Below are 14,152 nucleotides of genomic sequence, written 5' to 3'. Positions count from 1 at the left end.
GCTGATTGTGTTTCTAAGACTAATCGTGGCAATAGTCTTTTCAAACGTTGGCAAAGCACCTTCGAAATAATCTTATATCCCACATTACAAAGACTGATGGGGCGCAATTCCGTCATTCTACTCCGTCGCACCGTCTTTGGAATGGGACAAATATTGGTCATATTTATCCTCTCATCCAAATATCCAGTCCTAAAAAACTCGTTAACCATACATGTGATGTCTGATTTAATAATCGACCAGGACTGTTGGAAGAATAAAGCCGTCATTCCATCTGGTCCTGGAGCCTTTTTTGGATGCATCATAAATAAAGCAGATCGTACTTCCTCCTCTGATGCCCAAGAAGTTAGAGATCTATTTTGATCCTCCGTAATCAGGGTAGGTACCTCCTTTAAAAATTCCTCATAGCCCGAAGGTGATGACGTCGCAAACAAATCATTAAAATAATCTATCGCCACACCTTCTACTTCAGATTCTGATGTAACCCAATTATCGTCCCTATTATGCAAGCCCACAATCTTATTTTGTATCCTACTCTGTTTAGTCAAAGCATGGTAAAATTTTGTATTTCGATCGCCCTTTTGCATGCCAAGTCGTTCTACATTTTCGTTCCCAATATAATTCTTCATCCCTATACGCTTTTTGCAATTTCCTGGATACATCTAACACTTCCTCATATGTCTTAGTATTATCACACTGAACTTCCTTCAAACCTTCTGAAGGGAATTAATCTTTTCCTTCCCATATGGAGGATTATTCTTCCTCCATGCCAAAATTTCATGTCTACAATTGATAATTTTGTCAACAATTCCCGAGTTCTGTCTTCGTCTTTTTGAAGACCAACCTTTCGAAATGGAGTCCATAAGGCCATCCATTCCAATCCATCTCTTATCAAACCTAAACTGCCTTCTTGTCCTTACAAGCTTTTCATCTAGATTTGTCACTATAGGCCTATGATTCCACCATTCCCAAATACTCTACAAAGGAGGACGGAAATAAATTGTGCCATTCCACATTCCCTAAAGCCCGATCCAGTCTACATCGTACCGTTTGTTTGTTCCTCGTCCCGCTCCATGACATAGTATTCTCCAAAGACGGGAATTCCAAAAGCCCACAGTTATCAATCATATTATTAAAATCTACAAAGGTGGACGCGTGTCTCAACACTCCCCCTTCCTTCTCATGATTACATGTTATTTCGTTAAGATCTCCTATAATAAACCACGGCTCCAATCTATTTATCCCAATTCGAATAAGACGTTCCCAAACTTGGTCCCGAAGATCCTGAACATGCTCCCCATAAACAAAAGAAATAAAAATAGTTTTTCCTTTATAACTTGTTTCAACGTCTATAATCCTATTACTTGAATAGATAATAGTTACCGGTGAATCATGGTTATGATAAAGGGCTAGTCCTCCACTCCTCCCAATTGGGTCCACCGTATGTAGATGTTTATAACCAAAATGAAATTGAAAATTCTGGACAAAACTAAACTGTTGTTTTGTTTCCGACAAGAAAAGAAATGTAGGTTTATGTTTATACCATATCTCTCTCAGATAACTAATCGTATATTTACTCCCCATTCCTCTACAATTCCAACTCAATATCTTCGTAATTAATTTCCTTGCATTATTTAAAAAAACTAAAATAAACCACCTTCCGATAATTGTAACCTTTACAAAAATCACCTTCCACCCACAAGTACACCAAGCATAGGGAATTAATCTTGTATTTTGATTAAAATTCTGAATCTCTGCATATTGTGATAAACCCTTTCCAAAAACCATTGTATATGAGCCGGATTCAGCTCGGTTAAACCATCTCCTTCGCTGACCAATTGCATTAGCCCATCTCCTTAACCAATAACATATCATTAAACATGAGCGAAGCAATGATTCCGCATAACCAAGTGATACACAAACACAAATTACAATATATAAAATATTATTAGACAAAGTATTCTAGTTCCTGATATATACCTCTATATAAATCCATTACACAGACCAACTTAACGTCCATAAATTTAACTTGAGGAAGTACAAAGCCGATAGAGTTAATATTGTCAAGCCTAAAATCCCAACAAACACCAGTAACAACCGGGACGCTCGTCCTATCTTCCTGACCTCTTATAAACTTGTATCTTAGTGGGAAAACCCATCGCCTTATCACATTGTTTGCGAAAGCATCACTGCCCCTATTGCTCCGTTCCGTAACCACCCACCTCGTATGTAATCGTCTGTATAGTTCACTCCACATACCCAAACACAACACACCCGAAGCATAAACGCCAAGCCCCTGTCCAATAAAGAAACACCAATGGAACCCCACATATTGACAAGCCAAACTACCTGTTCCAAACAAAATAGGATTGCTAATCATCCTTTCTATTAGGGATAAATGTCCCACATCAGATATTGGAAGGGATACTAAGCAATATATAAGATGGATGGGCCACTCCACTTAGCACCAATTGGTTTTAGGTTGGAAGCCCATCTAGCTTAACATGGTATCAGAGCCCGATCCACACAGTCCAATCCGATCCATTATCGATCCAGCCCAAAGTCGGCCCATCGATCCTTGCCCGAGCATTCCGAGATTGACGCTCAAAGAGCCATCATCTCGAGGGGGCGTATTAGGGATAAATGTCTCACATCAGATATTGGAAGGGATCCTAAGCAATATATAAGATGGATGGGCCACTCCACTTAGCACCAATTGGTTTTAGGTTGGAAGCCCATCTAGCTTAACACTTTCTACAAGCAAACCATTACACCCACAGCTTGTGACGCTAGCAATCAGCACACAGAACTTCTCCAAATCAGTTTGTAAGAACGGTATCTCCTCAACAGACTCCATAATAACCTCGATGGCAAAATGCCGATTCCAAAAAAACACTCTCCTCATCACTTGTCCCCATTTCTATGCTCCTAATAAACAAAGACCAAGATCCCATGTATCTCTTAACCAGAGAAAAGAAGACACTCCAATAACTGACCAAATACCATAGTCCCCGAGAAGGCATAGTCCTACACAAATCTAACCACCACCCGTACTCATAAGATCTCAAAACAAAAGAAAAACACTTAAATTTATTATTCCAACTCCCTGAAAACCTCAGAGGAAACTCATAGCAAAGATTGAAAGCAAAATCAAAACGAAATTCAAAGGGAATACTAGATCTTTCCCTACACTTATTCATTAAATTTTTGAGAACTTGTTAACTCCTTAATCCTGATCAGGATCTGCCTTGACTGAAGCCTTCTTTGGGGGTAATATACCCTTCTCCCCCCATCTTACTACCCTGCTTAGCCGTATGTTTCTTCCTTGGAGAGACGACACTCTGCACCAGCCGCTTCTTGAGCGTACCTCCCATCACAGCACCACATGGTTTCCCAAGCTTCTTCTTATTATCCTGACGTTCTTTGCCTTCATTAACATTTGCAGCCTTCTGAGTTTCTGTCTCCATCAGATTCTCCTCCTCCTCCTCCTCCATCAGATTATCATCCACCTCGTAATTTATGCTTTGAGAATTATGCGTTGCTTTTCTAGCTCTTCTTTGAGATCTTACTTCACGTTGATTTTAAAAGCAGAATCCAAAAAATTGGGGCAAATTCAGCTTCTGCAAATTCTATGTTCTCGTCATCAAATTCATTGTATATTGGATCGCCGTTCCAATTAGTGAAGATGTCTTTTGATGTGTGCTCCTCCTTATCAACATCATCATCATCGTCTGTGTCGTACCTGTCATATATTGGACCATAGAAATGACATGTAAAAAATTTATCGTCTTCTTCCTCAACACCATCATCAACACCATTGTTTCTTAAAAAAGTCTGGTCAAGAGAGAGAGAGAGAAAATTATTCTCTCGAGAGTCTCTCCTTCCCACTATCAAAAACCCTAGAACCGCCGCCGGATTCCCCTCTTCTCGCGGTGGCTGGTGACGTTCCGTCTCCGGTCACCGTGGGACAACGATTTCGAGTTCTCGTTCCAGCCTCTACCCTTTGCGGTCCCTGCCTTTTCTCTTCTCCTTGCTCGGATGCTCTGGATTTCTCTTCGAGATCTAACAGAATCCATGGGAGTCCTTGGCTTCTCTGGAGCTCCGGCGAGAAGCGACGAGTTGTGGGTCTCTCTGGGGCCTTGATTTGACTTGGATGCTCCGATTGTGCTCGGATCTGGGTCAGATTCGAGACCCGAGTCTCGCCGGGATTGTGCGTCGCGTCGCTGCCAACGCTGTCCTAGCCTCTCCGTCTCGCTCCAATCGCCTTCTTCCTCAGCTCGTTTCAAGGTTTGTTTAGAGCTTCTCTTCTCAGCTCAGATCTGAGTGACATGTGGTCTCGAGGCTTGCCACAGAGAACCTCTTTCTATAGGTCGAGAGCCAACCCCATGGCGTGCTTTGGCGATCGTTGTAGTTTCCCTTCTTGCTGGTTGATGTCTAAAGGTTGGGTTTTGAGGACGACCCTCTCTGAAGGTGTCCTTGCCTGAATGTGGAGTTTTCGATCCCCTCTTTGCCCGCCTGTTGTTGTGGAGTTCTCAGTCAACTCTATATGTACTTCATGTTCCCTTATTGCATATCTCCGGTTGAAGCGTTTGTGTCTTCCCTTGATGGTTCTTGCCGCATATTGTGGTCGCGTGGCCGGTTTGAGGAGCTTGTTTGTACCGCCTACGTTTGACTGGAGCTTGCTCTTCATCTTCAGCGGTGGACTGTCGGGTTTACACTTCCACTCTCTCCCGTGTTAGCTGAAGGCTAGTTTGATCGGCGTCCTCCTCCTGTGGTGCCCCGGAGCCAGTGCCAGCCGCCTCCGTTGAAGCCGCTTGGAGCCACCTTCAGGTGAGTGTTCGTCTGAACGGCCTACAGCTATTCTCTTGGTTCCTTTCGGTGATCGAGAAGTGGTATGTTTGGGAAGTCATATGTTGTCTCTTGTCCTAGTTCACTTATTAAGTTCATGGCTTACCTTCATCGGATTGCTTTGATCTTAATCCTAGTTCTTAGGGGTTTTTTTATTTTTTTGCGGCCCTTAAGAACAGAATGGCTTTATAAGCAAATTCTGGTTCAATCACAATTGTAACCAAATCTTCATTCACTGCAATGATATTTACATTCTTAGCAAAAAAAAAAAAAAAAAAAAAAAAAAAAACACCATTGTCATTGTAATCATTGTCAGTGCATCCCCGGCGAATTGCAGCGGTCACTCGTTTCGTTAGATCAGTCACAACAGTCACAAGAGCCGTGATTTGAGCTTGAAGGTCGGCAATAGATTTTTGGGTGGTAGGGGCATCGTTATCAGCTTGTTGCTGAGAACATTTAGGGTTTTAGAAACCTGTTCTTGGATTGATCAAAAAGTTTCTCGCGATTGCTTCTTTGAAACCAACTTCTCGAGAGATGAATTTAATGGATGACACAATGAAGAAGCAAAACTTTAAGTTTCTTATCAAAAGTCTGATTAATATGAGAGCGTAAGCTCTGTTTATATAATTTGAATAATAAGCTCTGTTTATATAATTTGAATAATTATCATGTTGGCGCCAATAGTAGAGATGCTGCTGAATCACCAACCTTGACATACTTGCTCATGATTGTACTTCCAGTCCTGAAATGAATAAAGGAGAAAAACCGGAGATACATATCTCAATTACGTCAAATATTTTTCTTCATCTTTGGAAGATCACGGTTTGCATCTTTCCCTGCAAACAAAGCATATATGTCCACCACCTTGTAATTTTGCAATGCAATATTCAAACACTATGTGATCGAGCATTTTATAAATACTTTATTAACCAGCAAACTCGGTTTTTGAGGTAATGAAACAAAGATTATATCATTGAAACTTCAACATCATCAGAGTAAATAATGGAAACAGAATCTACTCGTTCTTCACATCACTCTCAGCAGGAGTCTCAAGATTCTTATCAACAACTGTCGGTTCTTGCTTGATTACATGAGCGTCTCCGTCATCAGTCTCTGCGGGTTCAGACACAGATGCAGTTTCAGCTTCTGAAACGGTCACTTTGACAGTGCCAACAGTGGCATACTTGCTCTTGAACTTGTACTCCCAGTCCTGAAGAGCTTCAAGCTCAAAGGGACCAAGACCAGAGATATCCCAAGTCAGATCTTTCTCCTCAAACGACATCTTTGCAAGCGCTCGGCTTGCGTCTTTCCCTGCAAACAAAGCATATGGCCCTCCTGGTCCATAGAACATCCTATAAACCAACACAGACATCAACAACAGTACTCTACGCAAAAACAACAATAAGAATTTAGAAAAAGGATAAATCTTTACTAACGAAACAAATCTTCAAAGTGAACAACTTTAGGGTTTAAATGTATGCAAGTCCAAGTTCTTACAGAAAGGAGAAAGGTAATGTTTGTGTTCATTAGTGAAATTTAAAGAAAGTGACCTGCTTTGAGTTACGTCATAGATCTGATGTTTGATGGCCATAAGAAGGGGCTTTTGAGGATCGGAGCCATCGTACTGCTTAAGCTCCTCCTCTGTGATCTCGCCGACCTGAACAGGCTGAGGAATCGGAGGTGCTTCCTCTGCAGCCGAGGATCTAGCCCTCTGATGTCGGCGAACATCATCGAAAGGCGAAGCGAACCAGCCTGAGACGACTTGGTAAATGGAGAGAGCGAGGGCGAGGGCGGTGAAGAAGACCACCGGGGAGAGACCTGTGTAAGCATGTATCGCTTCTTTTAGAGTTTGCCATAGTAGTAGCGCCATGGTTTTGGCTTCGAGAGAAGGAAGAAGATTGATGTTGAAAAGGTTTTCGCACTTTCGTCTTTCTATGTAAAGTCAGATTTATTTTCTCACTTTACCTTTTCTTTTTTTTTGGGACCCAACACTTTACCTCCTCGAGTTGATATATTTTTCTTTTTTTTGGCCGTAAACATAGTATACAGTGTTTTTCGTAAATATAAGCAATATTAAATTCTTTGACCAAAAAAAAAACCAATATTATATTCTTGTTTTATCTTTAAATTTTTTACAAGGTAATTTTTGGAAAAAAATCATTTTAAAAATAATAAAATAATTATAATTGATTAACTTATTACTTCTATTTATTGATAAGTTTTAAATTGTCTTGTAGTTTATACAATAGAAAGACAAATATAATATTATTTTAAAATCATTATTTCGTTATCTTAATTAAATATATGATTTAGGGTATAATAATTTGGATCGGTTAAGTTATTTTTTGGTATAATGAGTTGGTACCTATTGTCCAACTGAATTTTAATTATATTAAATCAGATTATTTATAGTTTCATTTAATTCAGTTTATTTTCATAAATTTCTAAATATGTATTTATAAATCGATATATTTTTCTGACTTAAATTTTTGAGAAAATTTTTGAAGTGTTGATATCAGAAGTTGTATAAGTGAAAAAACTTTGCAATCTTTTAAAACACATCGATTATTAGAGTTTTGGAACATAATATTAACCAAATTACTTTTTATCAAATACCGCATTCACAAGAAAACAATTTGTTAATGGAATTGGATTTGAGATAATTACTTATTTATTTGTATAGATATTGAAACATTCATGTTGTATTAGGCTTGACAATCTGTAATTAGAAACATAAAAAATTGAATAAAATTATGCGAGAATTTGTTTAAAATAAAAGATTGATTAATTATCCAAAAAATACATTTTATTTTACAAATTTATAATTATGAAAAAATAATTTTATTTAGTGTATTAAAGTAAATACTGATTTGGTAACTAAATTGAATTTTTATTAAATTGAGATTTATATAAAAGAAAATTCCTTATTTTTAAATCACATGTTTTAAATATTAAAAATCACTATTCTCTTATTTTGAAGATATTAGTTTTGATACTAAATTATTTTATAATATTGATATGATTTTATTTAATAATATTGATAAAATGAAAAGATAAATATAAATAGATAATATTAGTAATGGCAATTAGTAAAATAGTTTATGACATTGAGTTTTACATAAAAGGAAATTCCTTATTGTCAAACTACATGTTTTAAATACAAAAAATTACTATGTATTTTTACTTTTAAGATATTACCGATACTATATATATATATATATTTATATATAATGAAAGAAAATAAAAATAGATAATAGATATTTTCAAAATATAATGATATTTTCCTTTTTTATTTAAGAAAAAAGTTATTAATAAAAGTTAAATAGAAATTTTTATAACAGTAACAAATATTATTAATTCATTAAGGTTACAATGTATAAGATCTATTGTGAGAATTGACGTGAGCGCGACACGTAATAAACTGACTTCTCAAATAATATTATAGATATTAAAAATATTTTTTAGTTTTATAAAAATGTAACTCTAAGTAATGATAATCTTCAAAATATTTATAATTATATATTTTACTAGATAAATATATACAAGATTTATCGTATTTTTAAAAAAAATATTATATTTATTGAAAAAAATATTTAGAATAACAACACAGTAAATATGAATTATTTTTTCATTACTTTTTGTCATTATTTTATTACTTTCAAACAAATATCTAATAAAATATGTAAATCACAACAACCCAAGACTGCTTTAAAATCTAAAAATAAAGTTAAAACAAAACTAATAATAATGTATAAGACGAATATCAAAAGATTATAAAATTTTTCTTTATGCTTCATTTTGTTAACACCAACATTGTTACTGACATCACTCAACACCCAACCTTTTATTATAGTTTTTTTTTTCAAAAATTGAATATTACAAAACATCATTAAAATATAAAAAAGCCATCACCCGATAAATCAAAACTAACATTAATGTTCTGAAATAAAAAGACTAAAACATGTTACGGTTGTGACTTTGTAGGTACGATTAAATGACATTTTTAGAGTAAATAATTGGAGTAAATTTATTTAACTCTATATTCTGCTTAATCATTTTTTTACAACGAACCGTTATTTTATTACTCAAACTTGAAGTATTCCGGGTAACCACCCCAGAATAGGACAACTAATGTATCAAAGCTCTCGCAGTCTTAGCTAAATAGTTCAAAATTTCATTTTTCGCTCTCGGGATATGAGATATCGTGATGTTTGGAAAACATATTTGCATCGTCTTTATCGCCTCCAATTTTGTCGCAAAACTTGGCCATGCTTGAAGCTCCTTTATCATCACAATCATATCCTTGCAATTCATCTTAAAGCTATAACATGTTGAATGTTGTAGCATCCTCTCTATTGTACATCATAGTACTTCCAGTTCTGAATGTAAGGCAGTTCTCTCCGTCTTAAGTTATGCATGCCCAAGTTAAATATTTTTCAAATTATCATTCCTAACTCATCCACAACAATTAAACTATGCTGTTGAAGTACATGAACCATCCACCATGCAGATATTATTCAAGCTCTTGTAGAATAGGGTAACCATCTCATTTGCATGTTAAATACAGTAAAAATATATTTACCAAATATATTAAAGTTACTTTCAGCTGAATATACCTTGAAAAGTTAAAAAAAAATCTCATTTGTCTTAACAAAAGAAACAGTTACGCAATTTCTCCTATTTTTTCTCTCTTTATTATTTTTTGTCAATGTATAATATTTTATTTATTTATTTGTATTTCACCATTTTACGTTACATATTATTGATATCTTGTGTTTTTGCATAGTTTTAGCAATCATTTTAGTTCTCAATTTATCCATTTAGATGCATTTAGAGTAGATATAGGTGCATTGCATAGACATTTGTCTCTATTAGGTGATGGAGATGCTATTTGGTGAGTTTGGAACCTTTGGAGATGGTTTAGAGACAAGAATGGTGATTTTGGTTCACAAGACAAGGTCCCAACTGTCCCAGCGGCCAACTGCAGCGGCCAAGCCAAACAGCTGGGAAAATGCACACGTCCCTGCCCCATATGTACTTGTTGCAGCGGCCAAATGACATGTCAAAAGCCAGCTGCGACACTTAGAAAAATCTGCACTTCTGTTTTTACCAACTTTTTACCCAAATTATCTTGGATCAACCCAGGCTTGTTGGGTCGATCCAGCTCGTTTTTAGACCACTATAAATACTTTTTAGACCTAATTTTAGGGGTTATCTTGTTTTATATCTAATCAAAAACTATTTTTGGGTGAAAGATCTAATCTTGATCATAATTTCTTATCTTTGCTTGATTATCTTGCTCTCTAATCATGTTTAACCTTGAATCATCCATGGTTTTGGAGTTATTCATGTCTATTAGTGAGTAGACTAATCTTGGATTCATGGGCTAGGGTGATTAAGGGTGATTAGAGAAGATCTAGGGTGTTTAGTGTTAGATCCACTTGTTTCCTTGCTTGTTGAGGGTTCTCAATGCTATTTTAGTCTTGATCATACTAAAATAGATCTCTAGGCATTTTCTACCCATAAGGTGTATGATGAAATGCCTAAACCAACTCTTCAATGCTTTTAGCTTGCTTTACCTAAGGGATTAGTTGCTAAAGGAGTTAAGATTGCTATTAGACTTGTTCTCCAGGTTTGCTTTAGTAACATTCAACCTAAGGGATTAGATGCTTGAGTTGCTTTAGCAAAAGAACATTCATCTAGAGATAGAGCTTGTTTAGCTTAGTGTTTAGGCATAAGAAAAATGTTTGATTGATAGCTTGCCACCCTTAGATTAGATCTACATCATCCAAGATCAAATGCCTAGCCCCATGAGTCCTCTTGCTTTGTATTGAGAAAGAAAAAAAATCATTACTTTATTGCATTAGCTTATTAGTTCTTAGTTCATACCATCTTTAAAATCCGGATTGCACTTAGCTTAAGCATGAACTTGCATTCCCTTTGCTTTAGAATCACCTAGGATTGGTTTGACAATCTTTTATACTATAACATTTGATTAGGAGCCTTGAAAACTCCTAACATCAAATTGGCGCCGTTGCCAAGTTCTAGGTTGATTGTGACATTGGGATTTAGTCACTTGCTTGAGACTAAGTCACTTTTTTCTTTTATTTTGTTACTGGTTCTCTTTCTTCCTCTCTCTCTTTGCATTTCAGGTGTATGAACTTGAGGAGCAGAGGTTCATCAAGCCTAGTTCCAAGAGTTGAAGACATTAGAGCACTTGAGAGGGAGATAGCAAGAAAGAGAAGAGAAGAAGAGCAACAGGCTCACTTTCAGAGATTGGGGTTTGAAATGGAGCACAATCAGAATCAGCCTCATGATGGAGTGGCCCAAGGAGCTGCAAACCTTAGGCCACAGCATCCACAACGCCAAGCTAGAGCCATTGGAGCCTATGATCAACCTCACATTCATGGTCATAGGTTGGGAATCAGAGCACCAGCTGTGGAGAACAACAACTTTGAGATCAAGTCAGGGCTACTCAACACCATAGAGAACAACAAGTATCATGGCTTTGCTGCTGAAGATCCATTTGATCACTTGGACAAGTTTGATAAGTATTGTGGCTTATCCAAGACCAATGGTGTTTCTGAAGATGCATTGAAGCTCAAGATGTTCCCTTTTTCTTTGGGTGACAAAGCACATCAGTGGGAGAAGGCTCTTCCAAGTGACTCTATCACAACTTGGAATGAGTGCAAGAGGGTATTCCTAGAGAAGTTTTTTTCTATCTCAAGGACGGCCAAGATCAGGAATGAGATCTCTAGCTTTCAGCAGAAGAACCTAGAGGGCTTTAGTGAAGTTTGGGAGAGGTTCAAGGGCTATTGGTCTCAGTGCCCACATCATGGCTTCACCAAGGAGAGTTTGCTCAGTACCTTCTACAGAGGTGCTCTTCCAGAGTTCAGGAGCAGATTAGACACAGCCAGCAATGGTTTCTTCTTGGGTAGAACTGAAGAGGATGCAGAAGAGCTGGTGGAGAACATGGCTAAGAGTGACTCAGTCTACAGTGAGGAGTATGATAGAAGCAACATAGGTGATGATCAGCACACCAGGAAAGAGCTGAAGTCTCTCCAAGCCAAGTTGGATCTACTTCTTGCAGAAAAAGCTAAGCAAGAGAAGATGAACTTTGTTGGTGATCAGAAACAAGAGGCACCTCCAGTGATCAATGAGGTTGATGGTTTAGAAGGCCAAGAGGAGTTGTGCTTTATCAATGCTAATGGCACATGGTACAAGAAAGAGCCCAACTTTCAGTACCAAAACAACTACCAGCAAAGACCACTCTACAATAATCAGCAAGGAGGTTACCAAGCCAACCAGTCTCCTCAGACTCAAGGAAGCTCTTCTCAAGCTCAAGCTCCAGATTCAAGTGTGGATTCTATGTTCAAGCAACTCTTAGAATTTCAGGCCAGAAATGAGAAGAACATGATTTATAAGTTCAAGAACATCCATGCAAAGATTGATGGGAACTATTCTGACCTCAACAACAAGTACATGCAACTTGCCTCTCATCTCAAAGCTTTGGAGAGTCAAGTTACTTCTATGCCTTCATCCTCCAAGCAGCCAATGGGGTCTCTACCAGGGAAACCAGAAAAGAACCCCAAGGAGTCTTGCAATGTTGTTTTCTCCACTACTTCTCTAGAGATTGAGCTGAGTAATCATAAGAAAGAGGAGGATGAGATTGAAAGACTGGTATTTGGAACTGAATTTGGAGAAGTTGAGAGATTTGTTGTGGCCACAGCTGAAGCACAAATTGTGAAGGACGCTGCTAGGAAGGTTGAAGCAACGAATCTGCAAAGAGTTGAGCACAAGGCTGCGAAACAAGTTGAGGAGAGAGCTGACAACAAGCTGAAAAAGGTTAAGCTAGAGGAAGCCACTGAGGTTGAGCCATCACCCTATGATAAGCTCCCTTTCCCCCAAAGAGTTCTCACCAAAGCACAGAAGAAGGTGCTCTCCAAGTTCAGGAAAGATCTTAGTGATGTTGGGATCAGACTTCCAGAAATCTCGGGTATGCGTGAAGCTCATGTCCAGATGATGCTCATCAAGGACATTATAGACCACCAAGCTGAAGTGGCCGAGCTTTTGGACATCTCCATTATGAAAATTGATCCACCAATCCCTCCAAAGTCCCTCCCTAAGCTTGAGTTTCAAGGGATGTTCACCTTGCCTTGCTACCTTGGTAAGCTCACTTTTGATGATGCTCTTGTTGATTCTGGTGCAAGTGTGAATGTGATCTCAATGGAGATGATGAAGAGTCTAGGGATTGAGAGCATGGAGCCAAACACATCTTCCCTACAGTTTGGAGATTCCTCTTCTACAACTCCTATTGGTCTCATCAAGGATTTCCCTTTGAAGATTGGAGAATGCACCATTCCTATAGACCTCACTGTTCTGAAGATGGCAACTGAGAAGAGAGACCCATTGATCCTTGACACTCCATTCCTTACAACAGTGGGAGCTTGCATACACTTTGCCAACAAGAAGGTCACACTCCTAAATGTGAACAAGGCTGTCTCCTATCCACTACAATCCCCAAAGATGAATGATGAGTATTGTGGAACAATCACTTGTGGAGCATCCTCCATTGAAAAGACCAAGGCTGAAGGGGTTAGTATTAAGAAAGAAGGTCTTGCTGGAGAGTCCTCTAAAGAGCTGTGTGATGAGCACTTGGAAAGTGCTAAAAAGAAGGAGGTGAGTAGAGCCACAAAGGCTGCTCATGACAAGAAAGAAGATTGTGAAAGAACCTCATCCTCCACCTCTTGATAAGACTCCTCACACTCTTACTCTCCACCCAATGAAGCTTAAGGATGGGGTCATTGAGTACAAAATCAAGTGTAAGGGAAGGTCTAAGCCATTCTCAAGTGCAAGGGCCATCATCACTCCTCAGCTCCAAAATGATCCAATCAAGTTTCAAGAGCTTCTCTCTCAAATCCTCACCATCACTCTTGATAGTGGGAAGGATCCTCCTCCTCCACTCTCCGCTTGAGGTACCACTCCAACCTTTCCATTGTATATACCAGTTTTTCTTTGCATTTATTCTTTCTTTTGGGTATCTCTTTCAACTTACCAACACAGAGACTGTGTGAACTAAGTTTGGGGGAGATACCAGGTATTTGATCATGTTTTCTTTGATGATATTGCATTGAGTCTTGCATTGTACATAATTATTTGCATAGAAAATCCACAAAAATTGAAAAATTTCAAAAATCACAAAAATAAGCATTTAGTTGCATCATTTGCATCTTTAGAATTGAGTCTAGAAGCATTTAGATTGCATTGATGCATTAGGAGAAACCTTGTAAAGAACACATGTCTAGAA

At 37.8% G+C, this 14,152-nt stretch overlaps 2 protein-coding genes and 1 non-coding gene across 3 annotated transcripts; 1 reads left to right on the top strand and 2 right to left on the bottom strand.

The window, feature by feature from the left end:
• Nucleotides 1–5,744: 5,744 nt before the first annotated feature.
• LOC106390513 (membrane steroid-binding protein 1-like) lies at nucleotides 5,745–6,826 on the bottom strand. Its single transcript, XM_013831002.3, has 2 exons — nucleotides 6,396–6,826; nucleotides 5,745–6,197 (listed from the first exon to the last, which is right to left on the bottom strand). Exons 1-2 carry the CDS (start codon nucleotides 6,713–6,715, stop codon nucleotides 5,861–5,863), a joined length of 657 nt encoding a protein of 218 aa, XP_013686456.2. The 5' UTR covers nucleotides 6,716–6,826; the 3' UTR covers nucleotides 5,745–5,860.
• Nucleotides 6,827–11,451: 4,625 nt separating this feature from the next.
• On the top strand, nucleotides 11,452–13,819 carry LOC106420319. The gene is made up of 3 exons (XM_048742130.1): nucleotides 11,452–13,012; nucleotides 13,094–13,524; nucleotides 13,634–13,819. The coding sequence occupies exons 1-3, from the start codon at nucleotides 11,452–11,454 to the stop codon at nucleotides 13,817–13,819; spliced, it is 2,178 nt and encodes a 725-aa protein (XP_048598087.1).
• LOC125579629 lies at nucleotides 11,581–11,687 on the bottom strand. The gene has a single exon (XR_007317689.1). It is a non-coding gene; the product is annotated as a small nucleolar RNA R71 (small nucleolar RNA).
• Nucleotides 13,820–14,152: the final 333 nt, after the last annotated feature.

The sequence above is a fragment of the Brassica napus genome, chromosome A10, assembly GCF_020379485.1.
Source record: "Brassica napus cultivar Da-Ae chromosome A10, Da-Ae, whole genome shotgun sequence".
In the NCBI taxonomy this organism is placed as follows: Eukaryota; Viridiplantae; Streptophyta; class Magnoliopsida; order Brassicales; family Brassicaceae; genus Brassica; species Brassica napus.
The sequence above is the reverse complement of the archived record's forward strand: the minus strand, read 5'-3'. Positions and strand labels throughout refer to the sequence as shown.